The 16,759-nt window shown below is 31.4% G+C and overlaps 2 protein-coding genes across 4 annotated transcripts in view; one reads left to right on the forward strand and one right to left on the reverse strand.

Annotated features, from left to right (window-relative positions):
* The window catches only part of Immp2l (inner mitochondrial membrane peptidase subunit 2), an 868,756-nt gene that overhangs the window by 426,729 nt on the left and 425,268 nt on the right, over positions 1-16,759 (forward strand). The gene's annotated exons all lie outside the window — the stretch shown is intronic.
* The window catches only part of Lrrn3 (leucine rich repeat neuronal 3), a 34,680-nt gene continuing 24,422 nt past the window's right edge, over positions 6,502-16,759 (reverse strand). Inside the window, exon 2 of the mRNA XM_005335939.4 lies at positions 6,502-9,504. Within this exon, the coding sequence (XP_005335996.1) occupies positions 7,020-9,146 (2,127 nt within the window). The 5' untranslated portion in view covers positions 9,147-9,504 and the 3' untranslated portion in view covers positions 6,502-7,019. The remainder of the gene's footprint in view (positions 9,505-16,759) is intronic.

Raw genomic sequence — 16,759 nt, forward strand, 5'->3', positions numbered from 1 at the left:
TATGCTTAAGATTTGCTTCTTAATAAACTTTTTTTTGGGGGGGTGATATACTAGTGTTCTTTGTCTTTGGCAAGTAGTAACTAGATGTTGACAAAGAGGAGCCTTTTACCCCCAATTCCTGATGAAAAACTGAGATAGGAATTTAGGACATTTAGACGATAATAGGAATAGTTAATGAAACTAGTAATTGGTGGGTTGTTCATCACCTCCCAAATCACCAAACCTGAGGGTTGTAACATACTTGTAAAGTATCTGAGTGTTAATATTTCTAATTGTGTTGCATTTTTGTTTTTTCCGCTCTACATTATTGTTATTTTGGGGAAAAACATTTAACTTCACTGAAACTAACATATAAAATGGGATATAAAGTAAGATATTAATGCTGAACTTGAGGATTTTATGAGGATTGAATAAATTGAATTATAGTTGCATATGCAAACATACACATTTGTATATTTGTATGTAAATCAATTCAATGTATATTTGTGGAGAGTGGGTGGTAGAAAGGAGAAAGAGAGGGAGGTGTGTACAACCCTGTCTATCAGGTTTACTGACACAACATGGGAAATGCTCATTTTTCTCATATCCTTTTCTTTTTAAAACCAGGAATGGATTTCCTAAGACCATTGCAAACTGTTAGCCTGGCATGAATTCAGTGTTTAGTAAATGTTTTCTTTTTTCCTTCCTTCCTTTGTTTTTTCCTTTCTTTTTTTCCAGTTTTTACTCTTGCTACTCAAGTAAATATGAATGCATATTTATTTAAATATGGTATGTTAATAATGTATTTACTAAATTCTATGCCTTTTATGTGCCTGGAAAATGTCTCAAACATATCATTGTCACTTCAGGACTGAGCCTGGATTGAGGTACACATAATCCATTGGAGGGAAAACCTGATTCTTCATATCGCTCAAGATTGTATTTTATGTAATTCATTTTTCTACTGAATTTCTGTTGATTTGTATGGACAAAATATTTGTTAATATGAATTTTTTGTTTCCTACTATTTTTATGCATCTTTTATATCATTACCATGATTAGAAGGAATTCCCCTTACACTCAGGGTTTGAATGGGTTTGATAACATTATGCTATTATATAAATTCATACATTTCATAGGTAAATATATTTGAAAACCCTGATAAAATAAGTGATTTAATGTAAGGTTTATATATTAGAATGTTGGTTTATTGATTATCTCACTGCAGAACAGTCACGAAACCAAGCATTTTTAAGGTATTTTGGAAACAGGAATTTTATTCTTTTCTGAAGAGCTTATTCTTTCCTGCAATCATTGATTAAAGCGGTCTTTACCAGAGGCATCTGACCTTAATCCCAGTCCCCATAATGAATTTCAGCTTTTTATAGTGTTCTTTTGAAGAACTGTTTTGCTGTATTTGGCTATATTGCTTTATTAATGGCATCTCTGATAGTTTAAGAACTGTTTCTATCTTTACCAGCCTTGAGTCTGGTACCACAGATAACAGGGAGGTTATTTTATTACACTCTTCTTCTCTCAATGAGAAGATTAGGAAGGTCAGTTTATGACCTGAGCTTACTCCATTATTTGTTCCAGAGGTTGGTAAACATTACAAATGGATATCACAATTGGATTTTGAATCAATAACTTCAGACACTGAACCATATGTTTTAATGAGAAACTGGATTTTCCTTACAATGGTCACATAATGCTATTAGTTTCTTGAAGATATATTAGAATTAGAAAAGGTAAATATAAACACACAAAGTACTATGATGTCTCCAAATATATTATACTTCATTCCTCTATAAGTCTTACTAAGGTCAACAACAATTCTTTTTGCTGTGCTTTGTTACTCTGGGTCACTCCACAATAAATTTGAAATCATACATGATATTTTGTTCTGAATTTATTACTTACTTGAAGACCTCCGTTGCTCTTAGGAAAAAGTCCTATTGATTCTTATGAGGTATTCAGTTCCATAGTTGCTGTATACCACATGGCTTATTTCAAAGACAAGTAAGATTCCTCTGAGGTATAAGTAAAGTGATTTAGAGTAGGTAAATTTAAGCTCTATGGGCTTGTCTCTTCTGTAAGAATAAAAAGGAATTGTGTTTATTTCATAAGGTATATTCTCAGTTGAAAATAACTTGATGCTTACTCCTCAATACATGGGTACTTCTGCATACATGATTAGTGAAATAATTTGGCTAGATATTAGAAATAATTTATATTTTGTTGGAATATTCTTCTTTAAAATTCTCTTTAATAATTCTTCTCAGGGCTGAATATATTATTTATACTTATTAGCATTAATTCTGGTTTTTGCCCTATTCTTGTGCAAAAATGATATTTTTTTTAATGTTTCCCTTACTTCGGAAGAATAAGATAAAGTTAGGACATAGTTACCCTTAAAATACTCTTTCATTTTCAAATAAACATACAAAAACAGCTACTATTTTGTTGACATTGGAGTCAATTTTTTTCTTTATTTCAGAATTCTATGATACTGTTTGTGGCATTTGATTCTGGGTTTGACTGTTTCCGGCCAGCAAAACGATGTAGTTCTCTCAAGCAATGACCTAGTGAACAATGTATCAGGACATAGTGATATTATAGAAATGGGGCTTAGAAGCAGGGATGAGAGAAAAGATCATTATAGTCTTTTTTCTAACTATCCCAACACAATCATTTGAATTCCTAGGTACAGCAAACATGTGTGGAAGCCATATTGTTCACAGAAACTTTTACTTATTTGCAGTACTTTAACTTGGAAAATTAAAAAAAGATATTGGATCAAGGAATTGTGTCTCAGAATTTAATTTCTATACTTTATTCAGTGACCTCCTGAAAGTCAACATTGAGATGAAGACCAAGTTTCTGTAATTATGACATAAACAGTTAGATTTTTTCCTGATATTTATGATAGATTTTAAAGACATTTTATCAAAATTGTCCCATTCTTTGGCAAATACCTATTTTTCAACTTTATTGTTTTAATTGTTTGCATTATAAGGGTCTGGCATATTAATTCTAAATGGCTTTATCTAACAGGCTACTGTATGAAACTTGAAGGTTTTCCTTTACAGTTATTGGAAGATTTTTTAACCATTAATATTGATAGTGTAAGATGATTCTTCTTGTAAAATATATAAATGCTTTGTCATTGCTAGATTAACTTATTGAATATAACTTTCATTTTCTTGGTTCACCAAACTCTATGAGTTTAAAATAGGGAAAATATAACAGTTATCCATGCTTATGTGCCTAGAAATAATTTATGAGATGTAGATAGGCTTCTTGATTTAATCAGTCTAAGGAGAGTATTAGCCTAGTTTTAATAGATATATTGAATAAAATCAATACTAATTTTAAACCATGTTCCTATATCAACATATTACATTTTTGACCAAGAAAAATATCCTAAATTTCTGAGTATTTTCATTTCATTAAATTTTGATCTGAATTTTCCCCCATATGGTTTTAACTGATTATCAGAGTCAATACATATTTTTGAAAACATTGAGAAAATAAATGAGAATATAAGTCTATAGAATATTAATCCCTAGACAACAAGGAATTTGTGTTGTTTGTGGCTTTCCCCCCAGTAATTCATAGTCATATAATAAATATTTTCTAAAAATAAACAAAAGATAAATGAATAAGCTAAGTAGTTATCAGTTTCAGCTTATGCTTATCTATAGATATTTGTGTCTAAAAACTTTTTGTTTAAATAGAATAAAAATTTAAGAACTGAAATAGGTATCAAAAGACTGATACACGTTACCAAAAAATCTATTTCATTTCTTCCTTTGAAAAATAATGTCATGCTACTGGTTGACTTTGCTGACAGTTTCATATTTTTTTCACAGTTTTTTATATACAATGGCACATTGCTTAATGATGAGTTACATTCTGATAAATCTATGGTCAGTTTATTTTGTCACTGTGTGAACATAATAAAGTGTACTTATTCAAACCTAGATGGTATAGTGAATCAGTCAAGTAGCTTCTTGATGTAATCAAGAGGCATAATCAACATAAGACATATAAGGGTACTGCCAGCATAACATGGCATAGTGTTTTATAGTGCACTTTTAAAAAAATAAGCTGAAGGAGCACACTCTACAATAATGATGAAAGTATAGTATAATATGTAAACCAGCAACTTAGTCACTAATTATCAAGTATTATATACTATACATAATTGTATATGCTTTACTTTAATACACCTGAAAGTGTATTAAATTTGTTTATATCACCATTATCAAATAAATGATGCTTTGTGATATTGATGTTAGGAGAGCCAAGAGATCAGTAGGCAGGCAATAGGATATTTTCAGCTTCTTTACAATCTTTTGAGGCCACTTTCATATAATCCTACTATTAATTATTAGAACTTTGTTATGCAGCACATGATTATGTTTGCATTGAACTGGGCATGCTTATTTCAGAAAATTTTGATTTTTGTAGTATGAATTAGAAAATATGTAATTCTTTTAAAATCATTTTTTGCTTCCCTCCATTCAAGGTAAACCAATGGATTGGCATTCATAGGATATAAACTTTAGAGTGTAGATTGTAATAGGCAAACTTCTCTGTTGCAACAGGTTCATTTGCCTGGTGATACACAACTATAAGTTATATGCTTTGAAAAATTTGACAAGTGCTAGTTCATTTTATGTGAAGTTGAAGGACATAACTTTGGGAATATGAAATATTATTGTCAACATTGAAGCAAATACCTTTTTTCTTACTGTATTTTAGATTAAAATTAAGTCAATAAATAGGATCATGATTTGCTTTGAGCATCTGTATTTATTTGGTTGTAACAAAAATACTTAATTTCAGTACTCACTACTAGATGTCTCTTCTTAAGGCTTTTCATAAGTTTCAAAGGAAATATGTAACTCAAAATGCATTCTCAGTTTTATGATATATTTGTGATGGACCTTCATGCAGATAGACTTAAAAGTAATATACAAGTTACCAGGTTAGATTCTTGCTGACCTATACAATACCTGCATCCTAATAGGTCCTATTTCAGCTTCTATATCTTTGACAAATAGCTGAGCTCCAAAAAGCTCTGTCCACAGTATTGAAACCTCTCGTGATGTATGAGCATGTCTTGCTGATAAATTCTAATGTCAGCCTCTGTGGGATAGTGATTCATCAGATTGTAAAATTTGTGTTTGGGGAACACATTGAATTAGTAAGTTCCATATTTTAATTGTGTTAAAATTAACACAGTTTGTTCTTTTGTTTTAAAGAGTTTATAACAATTACCTTTCACACTGTCAAAAGTAGTTTAGAATTTAATTTGAAATTATCAATGCTATCACAAAAGAAATGTCTAATATTAATAAATAAATTGATATTATTGCAGTGCTGAAAATGTTTACATAGCAATGACATGTTGATAATAAGCATCAAGCTACTGTGAGAAGTTAGACACTTGATTATGAACAAACACAACAGCAATAGACATGGAAGCTATGTGGCTTTGTTATGATAAGCAATTTGCCTATAAAAACTATGGCTTATTATTTTAAATTTTGAAACAATATTTTAGGCTGTTTTCTTTGTACAAAAATATGTTTAATTTGCAAGACTCTGGGTTTTTGTTTGTAAAAATGACTAAAAATCTCAATGATCTTAGTTGGGGTTTTCTTAAGTAAAATTCTTAGATTACTTATAAAAGATATTTAAAGAACTAGCAATGTTCTTGACACTTCTTTTCACTGATTTTCAATTTTGTAAGCTGGTTTTTAGTGCTTTAAATATAAACTTAGAGAACTGCATTGTAGTTTTAATTTTACTCTAAATAATTTCACAATTTTTTTCTTACTGAAAGTTTTCTTAAATTTTTAATAAACTGCAGCTATCTGACTTATGCTATTTTTGTTAAGGTGAAATTGATAAAAGGTAGAATTTTATGAATTTGAACCTGTCAAACTTTTACTACTAATCTATTAAATTTCATAGTGAAATTCTAAAATCATACTCTTAAAATTGGATATAATGTTTTCTTGCTATGTGTGCAACATAATGAATTATTTGGATTTCAGTGAAGCTTTTTAACTGTTTAAAATCACAGAGAGATCTGAAAATTACATTTATATCATAAGCCCTTCTGAAATTTGGCAATATTTTCTGCAAAGCAAGCAGCCTAAAGTTGAGCTACTATCAATAAAATTGAAATAATGCTTTCAGCTACTGAGGTATTAGATTTACATTATCCAAATCTAATAATTAAATCCCCTCCAAGTGCTACGTGTTAAGAAAACTCTTTAAGTGAATATATAATTTCCTGGAGGATTTGTTCCAGTCAATAATTAAAGTATTAATACAATATTATCATTGCCTTTTAATATTGATAAAATTCTTTCTAAAATCCATTTTTGTGCACTATATAAATGTAGTTACATAACTCAATAAAGTGTCTTGTACTTAACATTCAAAATTTCATTATAAAAAACACTTTTGAAAAAGTGGTCATTTAAATGATATCTGATCAGCTGATATTTTCCAGAAATTATTCTTTATTTAGAAACAAAAACAAGACAAAAGCAATTGATTTTAATCCAAAATGTATTTTTCCTTATAAAAGAGGTCCACATACTCACTGTGTCTACTCTACATAATTTGTCCTTTTTTATTACACCACGTGTCAATTCAAGTTTATCTGGTCACTGCAAAAACTCGTGGCTAATATGTGTAATACAACACAGGAGGAGGTATTGCTCAGTTCAACTACTCTTATATACTTAAAAAAAAATACAGAAATGTTTTTGTCCACTTTAATTGTCGTCCAGACATAAAAGTTACATGAAAGTTCTAGAAAATGGAATTATTTATTTGGTTGCCACAGTACCCTTGAAGCCAGTTAATTAAAATGCTGAACTTGTACATGTTTCCATTGATCATGAGCAGCATTGGTGAAGCTTAACCTTCTTTGTAGAAAGTTAGGTTTCTCTGCCTGTTTTTTAATTCAACTGGAGTTTTGAGCTTTTCTTTGAAGTTAGTTGAGTTGGTTGTTTTTATGACATATTTGTTGGCACACCTATGACTGTTGCTTTCACTTCTAAGTTTGTACTTTTCTCTTTACCTGTTTCCCAGAGGTTTATCAGAGGAGGATAAAGCTCACTGAATGCAAAGGTTGGTTTGTGTAAGTAATTCCTTACATGGCTATGTTTATCATCACAGTTTATTTCTTGAGAGAGGCAGCTGAAAATACATATTACACCAATAATCCCTAGAAGGCCCCCAAGACAGGCCATAAACATTATGGTGTTACTCTTTTCATACTCTTTACGACCTTGGTCCACACCTTTTGTGGTGACATTTATACATTGTTTTCTGTTTTTCTGATATATTGTGGGGATATCAATACAAATTTTGTACTCAGTGGATGGGTTCAGATGCGTAAGATTATATACCTTGACATCAGATGGTATTCGAGCACTTTGGGCAGCGTGAGAATTTTCAGTCTTGACAAAGGCAGTCCACTTAACACTGGATTTGAGAATTTTTGAACTTGCTTTCCAAGATACCAGAACTGAATTGGCCTGAATATCTCTTATTTTGATATTCAAAGATCCATTGTTATCTTGGGGAAAAGAACCATCCACTTTGATCATAATAGACTTTAAGTCAGCACCAACTAGGTTAGTTGCTATACAAGTATATAAACCCCCTTCTTTGGGGGTTATGCCACTTATATCTAGTGTGCCTTCAGAATGAACATAGAACTTATCTGTCAGAGTATTAGGTAATAGTTTTTGACCAGAAGGTGTTATCCAGTAAATTTCAGGCTGTGGCTCTGCCGTTGCTCTACAGTGAAGGGAGACATAGCTATTAGCTTCTACGTCCAAATTAGAAGGAAAGCTCTCAGGAGCTATAAGAGGGAGGCAAATTTCCATCATATCCCTGAAATGCACTTGTCGAACATTCTGGCCTTGGAATTCAGGTGGGTCCACACAAAACAGTGCATCTGGCTCCATAAATCGAATGTTGGTTTTGTTCATATTAATCCAACGGATGACACAGTCACACCTGATTGGATTGCTGTGTATGCTGATTTCTTTGAGGTTTGGCAGAGACTCAATGGTACCATGGTATAGGGCACTGAGGGCATTGCTGTTCAACATGAGTGATTCCAGCTTGGGGAGTCTGAAAAATGCATTAGGGTGAATGTAAGACAATCTAGGGTTGTTAGTAGCTTCTATTTTTCTTAAATCCGGCAAGTTATCCACAGCAAGACTGTCAATGGAAATCAGCTCAGGCATATTATTTATCCCCAACTCTTTTAAGTGTAGCATATTGCTAAAATCACCTCTTCGTATTCTATTAATAGGATTTTTGTTTAAATCCAAAAATTTGAGGTTTACGACTTTTTGAAGAGCAACGTGGGGCACTTTGATAAGCCTGTTGTCATAAAAAGAGATGCTTTCTAAGTTTTCAAGTCCAACCAAGGCATTATCTGGTATTTCCGTGAGGTTTATACCAGCTATAACCAGACTGCGAAGATTGATAAGAGGCTTAAAGTTCATGTCTTTGATTCTGATGATTGGATTTTCTCCAATCATCAGAATCTCTAGATTTGGAAGAGCATCAAACCACTTACTGTTGATCATCTGCAGTCTATTTGAATTGAGATGAAGTCGAAGAAGATTATGTAGGCCAATAAAAGCTCCAGGTGAAATTGTAGAAAGCAAGTTGTGATTAATATAGAGTTCTTGTAAGTTACTCAGTCCAGACAGACATTTTTCAGGCAGCTCAGTAAGTTTGTTTTCTTCTAGGTACACAGAAAGGAGCTGATGCATCTTCTTTACATTAATATTGGTGACTGAAGATAAATTGTTTTGAGATAAATCCAGGCCAGTAAGGTTTACTGGAAAGTCTATGGAATATTCAATTTTTGCAATATTGTTAGTCTGTAGGAGCAGAATCTGTGTGTCAGCAGGCAATCTGGCTGGGAAACTTAAAAGACCTAAATCATTACAATCCACTGTAGATGCCTCCATATAAATGGATCTGGGTGTAAACCAAGGCCTGATTTCACATGTACATAACTGTGGGCAATCCAATTTTTTATCTACAGCTTGTACTAGTATAGTAATAGCTAGGCCAAGTAGCACATGAATTTGGAGTGGCATGTCCTTCATCTTAACTTTCTTCTTCAGAAATTTAATGGGCCCTTAAGGATTCCACAGTCACTATTTGTAAGTTTAATAATAGCTGATTGATAAGGGGAATACTTGCATTTGTCAAATGATGAATTCCATAGAACTGTAGAGTTTTTCTTCATGGAAAGAAGTGTGAGTACCACAATTGCTTTGTCCAAAAACGTCATACATATTGGAGAAAAGAAGGTCACTATTTCCTTAATGATATAATATTGATGAACTTTTTGAAGATGGAGTATGTATAGATGATCACAGGAAATTGAGCAATTCATTTATTTAAGAGTATACTATTCAAATCCCATGCTTGGTCAGTACTTGCAGGAATAGCAGCATTATGCTAAATACAATAAAGTAAAGAATAAAAGAAAAAAAGAAAAATAATTAGTACAAAGAAAAAACATAATATCCATTAACTAATTATTTCATATATAAATAGTTCTTTCAGTAAGTTTTGACTGGATTGTTGTTATAACTAACCCTCAGGTTTGGCCTAGACATCGGATAGGCTTAGAGATTTAATCTTTAGAAGGCTGAAGCATCATTAAATTTAATAAATGTTCTTCCAGGATTTTCCTGTTACATCAAGTCTTGTTTATACCCTAAGTTTTATTTATTATATTTTTTATTCCCTCTACCATTTAATAATGGGGGAAGGAGGATCTTTCAATGATGTCTCTTTTGTCCTTCTTAGGAAATAATATTGTTCTATTACAATCAAATGAGTTAGACTATGGTTTCTTAGGCCCATAGGAGATAGTATTTGGAGACATAATTATAAAATGATTGTTAGATGAAACAGAAGAAGTGGTATTGAGGTGGAATTCTCATTTTCATTCATGCCCCTCTCTATAGTCTCCTTTGCATAAAGAGACACAATGTAGGAAAAAGCATACACTCATACATTGTTGGTGGGATTGCAAATTAGTACAACCACTCTGGAAAGCAGTATGGAAATTCCTAAAAAAATAATAAAAATAGAAATATCATATGACCGAAGTATCCTACTCTTTGGTATATATAAGATCTAAAATCGGCATACTATAAGGATGCAGGCACATCAATGTTAATAGCTAAACATTCCCAATAGCTAAGATGTAGAACCAATCTAGGTGCCCATCAAGAGATGAATGGATAAAAAAATGTGCTATTTGTACAAATGGAGTTTTACTCAGTCATAAAGAAGAATGAAATCATGGCATTTTCAGGTAAATTGATGGAACTGAAAAATATCATGCTAAGTGAATTAAGCCAGACACAGAAAGTCAAGGGTCAAATGTTTTCTCTCATATGTAGGTATACCAAAATTAGAAGGGGAAATAATAGAAGAGGACTCTCATGAAAATAGAAGAGAGATCTGTGGAGTTGAAGAAGGAGATAAGAGGGAGGAGGAAGAGGTTGGGAAAAAGGAAGAACAGTGGAATGAAGCTAACCAAACTTTCTTACGTATACATCTTAATAAACCACAGTGAATCTCACTAATTGAAAAAATATATAAATAAATAGAAGAAAGATCAGTAGACCAGATGAAAGGAAACAGAGGGAGGGAGGAAGATGGGGAAAGGGGAAGTACTGGGTACTGAATTAAAGCAAATAGTATTCTATGATTGTATACTTGTACATAATATCATGGTTAATTTTGACATATCTCTAATAAACTAATAAAAAGTGACTCGAACTTGGCAATATTTGGATGATATTAATCATGACTTATTATGGGTAGACCTGTATATAATTATTCACAACTGGAGTTCATGTTAATGTTTGGTTGCTTTATTTATCCCTGGAAATAATTTACATTCCATTAATCACAAACAATAAACCTTATTACTTCAGCGTGACACACTTATTTTTTTAAAATGGATATCCGTGTCTTTATCCCAGAGAAATAAACAATTCCAGAACCACATTGCAGACTGATACAAAGGATGTTTTAAAATACCATGCTACTTTTTGGTGTACACTCAATTCCATTGAACTGCTGCTGAGTTCACCTGTCAAGTATGCAGAGGAGCATTGATGGAACTAGTTTCTTCCTTCTGGGGCTTGTTGCCTTTTAGCAATAATAGCCATAACCCTCTATTACTGTTCCTTTTTCAAGCTCTCCCCAATAATGATAGTTTTGACAGCATTGTTGCCTAAGTTTATGATAAGGTGGGTGCTTCAGTAACAGTCTTAAATATACTTGGAGATGTGGTCATTATGGAGAGAGAATCTCTCTCTCTCTCTCTTTAGTTAAAAGAAAAAGACATTGTTCCTCAAAATCATGAATCATTTATAGCTCAAAGTCATACCTAATTTGCTTCTTGCTCTTTATTTTCAGAAATGTGATTTTTTTATCTAAAAACTGAGTCAGAAGATTTAGATAACTACTACAATATCTTTGCTATTTTCTTTATTACTTCATCTGATGATTGACCTAAAATTTCTTTTTTTTTTTAACTGAATGTTCATTCCAGCTATTACTTCTGTCTTAACTAGGTTCTAAGCCCATTGAGGGTAGAATGTGACACTGTGCATTTTTTACTGAAGATTCCTGATAATCTTGTTTAGCCTATGGGTCTTCTCCATACGTATCCTCATCTTCTGCCATTTTCCTACCTTCAGCCTCCTTTTTATTGGTAGAGCAATTGATGCTTCTCCATATTCTGGCTACCTGCTATGCCTCTTCCTTTAAATTAATTGCTACTGTTTTTTCCAACCTCATTTCAATAATCTCTATTCTGGTAAGACTATCTTCCATATAACCTCTACTCTCCACTCTGCAGTGGTCCCATGGGCCTAGTACACCTAGTATGCCAATTAATTGGTTTTATTGTCTCCAGTAATGAGGAATTTATATTCTCCTTTAAATTAACCAGAAGATTGGAAATATTAAACAGGAAGCATTCTTTTGGAGGCAATGTTAACCTAAAAATGCTACCTTTTATTTAGAAATTATTCTGGCGGGTGAAAATTGAAAAAAAACAATATATATATATATATATATATATATACATATATATATATATATATACATATACACACACACATATATATATACATACACATACACATATGTATATTATACACATATTTCTAATATATACATATATATTTAATTAGAAAAACTTTCCTGCTCCATTTCATTATTTATGAAGCCCTATACTACAAATAACTATGATTTGAACTAGATTAATCCTGGCAATGTAGAAAACAAGATTTCTTATGGTGGTGAACAAACTCAAATTGTATTTATCTCTGTCTATAGGAAGAAATTGTCAACATGGGAAACAGTAGAGAATATAGAAGTTTAACCTGTCTTCATTGTAGTATTTACTTTTTCTTATGACTGTGGAAATTATCATGATGCTTTCACTAATACACTATTTGATATGGATTATTTGCAGGACATTAAAGCAATAATAATAATAATAATAATAATAATCATCATCACTTAATGCTTTATAGTTTTCAAAGCCCATTTGTTATTTTTATATTAACAATGGCCTTGTGAAATAGGTTAGTTAGATACTTTAATACTCATTTTTTAATGTGAAGGTATTGATTATTTTTGTGGCAGAGCAGGGGATTACAACCATGGCTTCATATATGCAAGCCCAGCATTCTACCACTGAGCCACTCCCAGCCTTAATGTAAGGATATTGAGATCTTACATTATTGTGATCTCATATACCTGACATCACACAGCTGATAAAAGATAGAACCTAGGATTTCTTTTTAGGCCCTCACCATTTTCTAGACAGCTACATTGCATAAATATATAGAAATGAGATCATTTTGACTGATAGGGTTATTATTTTACCTCTTAAGAAGAGTTGGCATTACCTTGGTCTTCAGATTTTTGAATTGAGAAAATTAATTTTATCAATCCACTAGTAATGACTAGGGTATGCACATGAGTCAAAATCACAAGGGACCAGTTTACAAAACCAAAGTGCCCATTCATTACAATGAGAATATGACTTAGGAAACACACATTTCTGAATCTACTTGTCCAATGCTTTTGCTCCATTTTGAAAAATATACTTGGAAACATAAATTATGAATCTTCAGTTTACTTGAGGATTCAGTTTACTTTAATAATACACAATCAGAGACAGAGATGCCAGGTTAGAATTCTTAATTATCACAGTCATTAAAAATGACAGCTGGGCTGGGGTTGTGGCTCAGTGGTAGAGCGCTTGCCTAGCACATGTGAGGCATGGGATTCCATCTTCAGCACTGCATGTAAGTAAATGAAATAAAGGTATCCACGTAAATAAAAAAGATTAATAAGAAAATTACAGCCTGCATATCTGTTTTTCTAAGCCAAATATCTATAGGAACTAGACCTCTTGAGTTTCTTCGTCATTGGTATAATCTAAATCACAGAAACCTTTTGTTGGGAAGCTTTTCCGGAGTATCTTCTTGTATACCACATACTTGTTGCTTAATCATTTGTGTTATATTTCTCTATTCCCTTACTAACCATGAGTTTAGTAAGTCCTGATTAGGTTAATAATGTACATTAGATAATTAAACTATTTTTATAAATTGCTAGTTTATTCCTTTACTAAACATTTGATTATTAGATTATTATTCTTGCAAGATCATAAGGTTATTATTATTATTTGGGTGGTGTTCAACACACAATTGATTTGATAATATCAATACAGTTACTTGGTTGATAAGCACTTAGCTCCATATCTCCAGAGTACAAGTCATTAGACAAAGGTTTACCAATTGATAACTTACAAATGTCTTTATATCATTTGTACTGAATGATAACATATGAAATAGTGATTAAAATAGGTTTAAAATATTTTTAAGAATCTGAAAATAAACACAGTCAATACAAATGAGGATAAAAAAGATACACCCTCAGATTTTTTTAGAAAAGTATAAATGTCACAATTATACTGCAAAGTGTCCATTGGCAAAACAGAAAATGATTCACTTTACAGACACCAGTTTAAAAGCAAAGCTGTTCCTTAGAGTCATGTTGTACTACTGAGAAAATGGTTTCAGCTGTTGGCCTTTTGGGGATTTCGGCTAGATAATAATCATAATAATGGTATTAATTTTAAAAGAGATTTTCGTTTCTTTTTTATACACATCTGTATAAAAATTTTAAAAATCACAAACTAATTATGTCTTAAAATAAATTGACCATTTTAATCATTTTTCATAATTTAAATTCCCTGATTCTTTCTATTTTTCTCTTCCCTTTCTCTCACCTTCCTTCTCTTCCTTGTAATGTTTTTCCTTTTTTTTGAACACATTGAATCTAAGGTGGAAAATGCTTTCAAGCTAAAAAAAAAGTTGTATTAGAGAATTATTTGATATACTTACATAGTTACCCTACTCCTATCAATTATCGAGGAAATTTTTCTATTGAAGTGAGAGTGAAGAAATTACACTTTAAAATAAAATAATGTTTCAATTTGTGTTTTAAAAGTTTTAGGACTCTTACTAAGGAAGATGCTAAGGCACTTAGCACAGGGACTAGATATTATATTATTGTGGATGGATGTATAAATGAATAAAAAGTGTATAATATATAGTTAAAATAGTTTGGGGATTTCCTCCCTTAAATATGGTAATTATCAATATGCAAATGTTACCAAAAGTAGATGCATTGTTATTAAATGACTTTATTTTGTAAGAATGAATTCATATGGTCCTACTTTTAGGTGTTATGACTCAGAACTAACTAAAAATTAACTACTATTCTTTTCACTTGTTTTTTTTTCACATAAAGCTATATTAGAAGGTCATTTCTGTATCTTTTAAAGATAACAGCATCTTTCATATATTAAAGTAAAATGTATTATAGTCAAATATTTTAAAAGTTTGAAAGACATTGTTATTGAAATGTTACCAGGAATGGAAACTCACATCTTGATAAATTTTATTATATAAATTTGCCTTCAAGTACTAAATCATATAATTTCAAAGTTCATTTTTATTAGAGCATATCATCTATCCCCCCTTTCATTTATTCATTCATTCAATTGTTCAATAAATATTTGTGGAAGACTTACAACCTTAGTCACTGTGTTTTCATTTCTGATTTTTCCACTTTGAAAGATTTTTAAGAAAAATTTTAGATTTTTTTATTGATAGAACGTAGTTTTGCAGTTCAATTAAGCATTTTTGTTGATTATGACCATATATATATTTTTATTTTAATATTAAAGCACTTTAAACTGGAATTTTCCTAATATCTTTGTCATTTTGTCCTTTTGCCGTTTTTCTCACAGTACATTTAATATCTCATATTGGATCCCCTGCATAGAATTTGCCTGAAGAATAGCCACAGGCCTAAAACATTTAATATGGGACACTGACAGCATGTAGCCTCCCAATTTAGTCCATTAAAAGAAAGCAGTTTTAAGAATTTTTATATCTTTTATTTTTAATATCTGCAGACACTCACCATAACTTAAGATTTCTTTTTAAAGTAATTTTTATATTTGAGAATCTAAAAATACAAATTGTTTCTTGAGATAATTATATAGGTAGCCTTTTATGGAAAAAGCTACCTTTCCCATAGAAATGAGATCTTCATTCTTTAAGCTTTTTTCATCTGTGTTTTATCCTTCATGAAATAGTGATTGAATACCTACCTTTTGGCAGCTGCTCTTGTAGCCATAAATAGGGTGAAATAACTGTTCATCAAGCTCTCAGGTGTCTAAAGAGTAAATAGCAAAAAAGAATACTGCACAATAGATTTGATTTACATTAAAGGTATATGTGGTGTTCTGTGGATACACAAGAAAGGTAATGCTTTGATCTGTGTGTCCAATAGGAGCAGCCTGAATATTTAATGGTCTTTTGTGATGCTTTTAAAAATTCAGCTGAAGTATAGTGGGGAAACATGTGGGTAAGAACATTCAAAATCTACCATCATTCAGAGGAATTTTTACAATGGTAAGGATTAAGAACAAAATGTGCCTTCTTCCTTGTACCTCATTATTATAATATAAAGAATCCTGAGAAAGAGCAACATTTTGATACTTGACTCCTGTTTAAAAAAATTGGTGAAGGTTGAAAGTTGCCATGGCTACATAAAAACTCAGTTTTTCCTTTTCTTCTATAGTGAACTGCTAGCTAAGTTCATTTGTATAAAGAACTTAAATTCTGTTCTCCCATTATCTGGTTTTATATTCCTTTGTTGTAAAATTTAGTCTCTCTTCAATTCTAATTGAAGGTTTCATATCCCAAAGCTGTTGTTGAATTATACTAAATGTATCCCTATAAAAGACTGTTCTTGTTTGCTTGAGAAATATTTATTTTTGTGTTTCTCAATCCTAATTATTTGACTATGTATGTTAGCTTCGAAGTGAATGTTTAGAGTGGCTTGATAAAACTTCTCCTGGCCTGTTAATAAGAAATTCGCATAGGTTACAAACATTTACTTTGTGTTAAGAAAGATTGGCCAGACTTATGAAGTGTTTTTGTAATTGTGAACAGGATACTACTCTTCCCTGTGCCTTAAATTAATTATCTTTAAAATTTAGGAACAAGGTTATAAAATAAATCTGACAATAAAATCTGAGTCACAGGAGTTTCATGTTGGTGTAGTGATTTCTATATATTTATAAATTATC

This window comes from Ictidomys tridecemlineatus, chromosome 2 (genome assembly GCF_052094955.1).
Source record: "Ictidomys tridecemlineatus isolate mIctTri1 chromosome 2, mIctTri1.hap1, whole genome shotgun sequence".
In the NCBI taxonomy this organism is placed as follows: Eukaryota; Metazoa; Chordata; class Mammalia; order Rodentia; family Sciuridae; genus Ictidomys; species Ictidomys tridecemlineatus.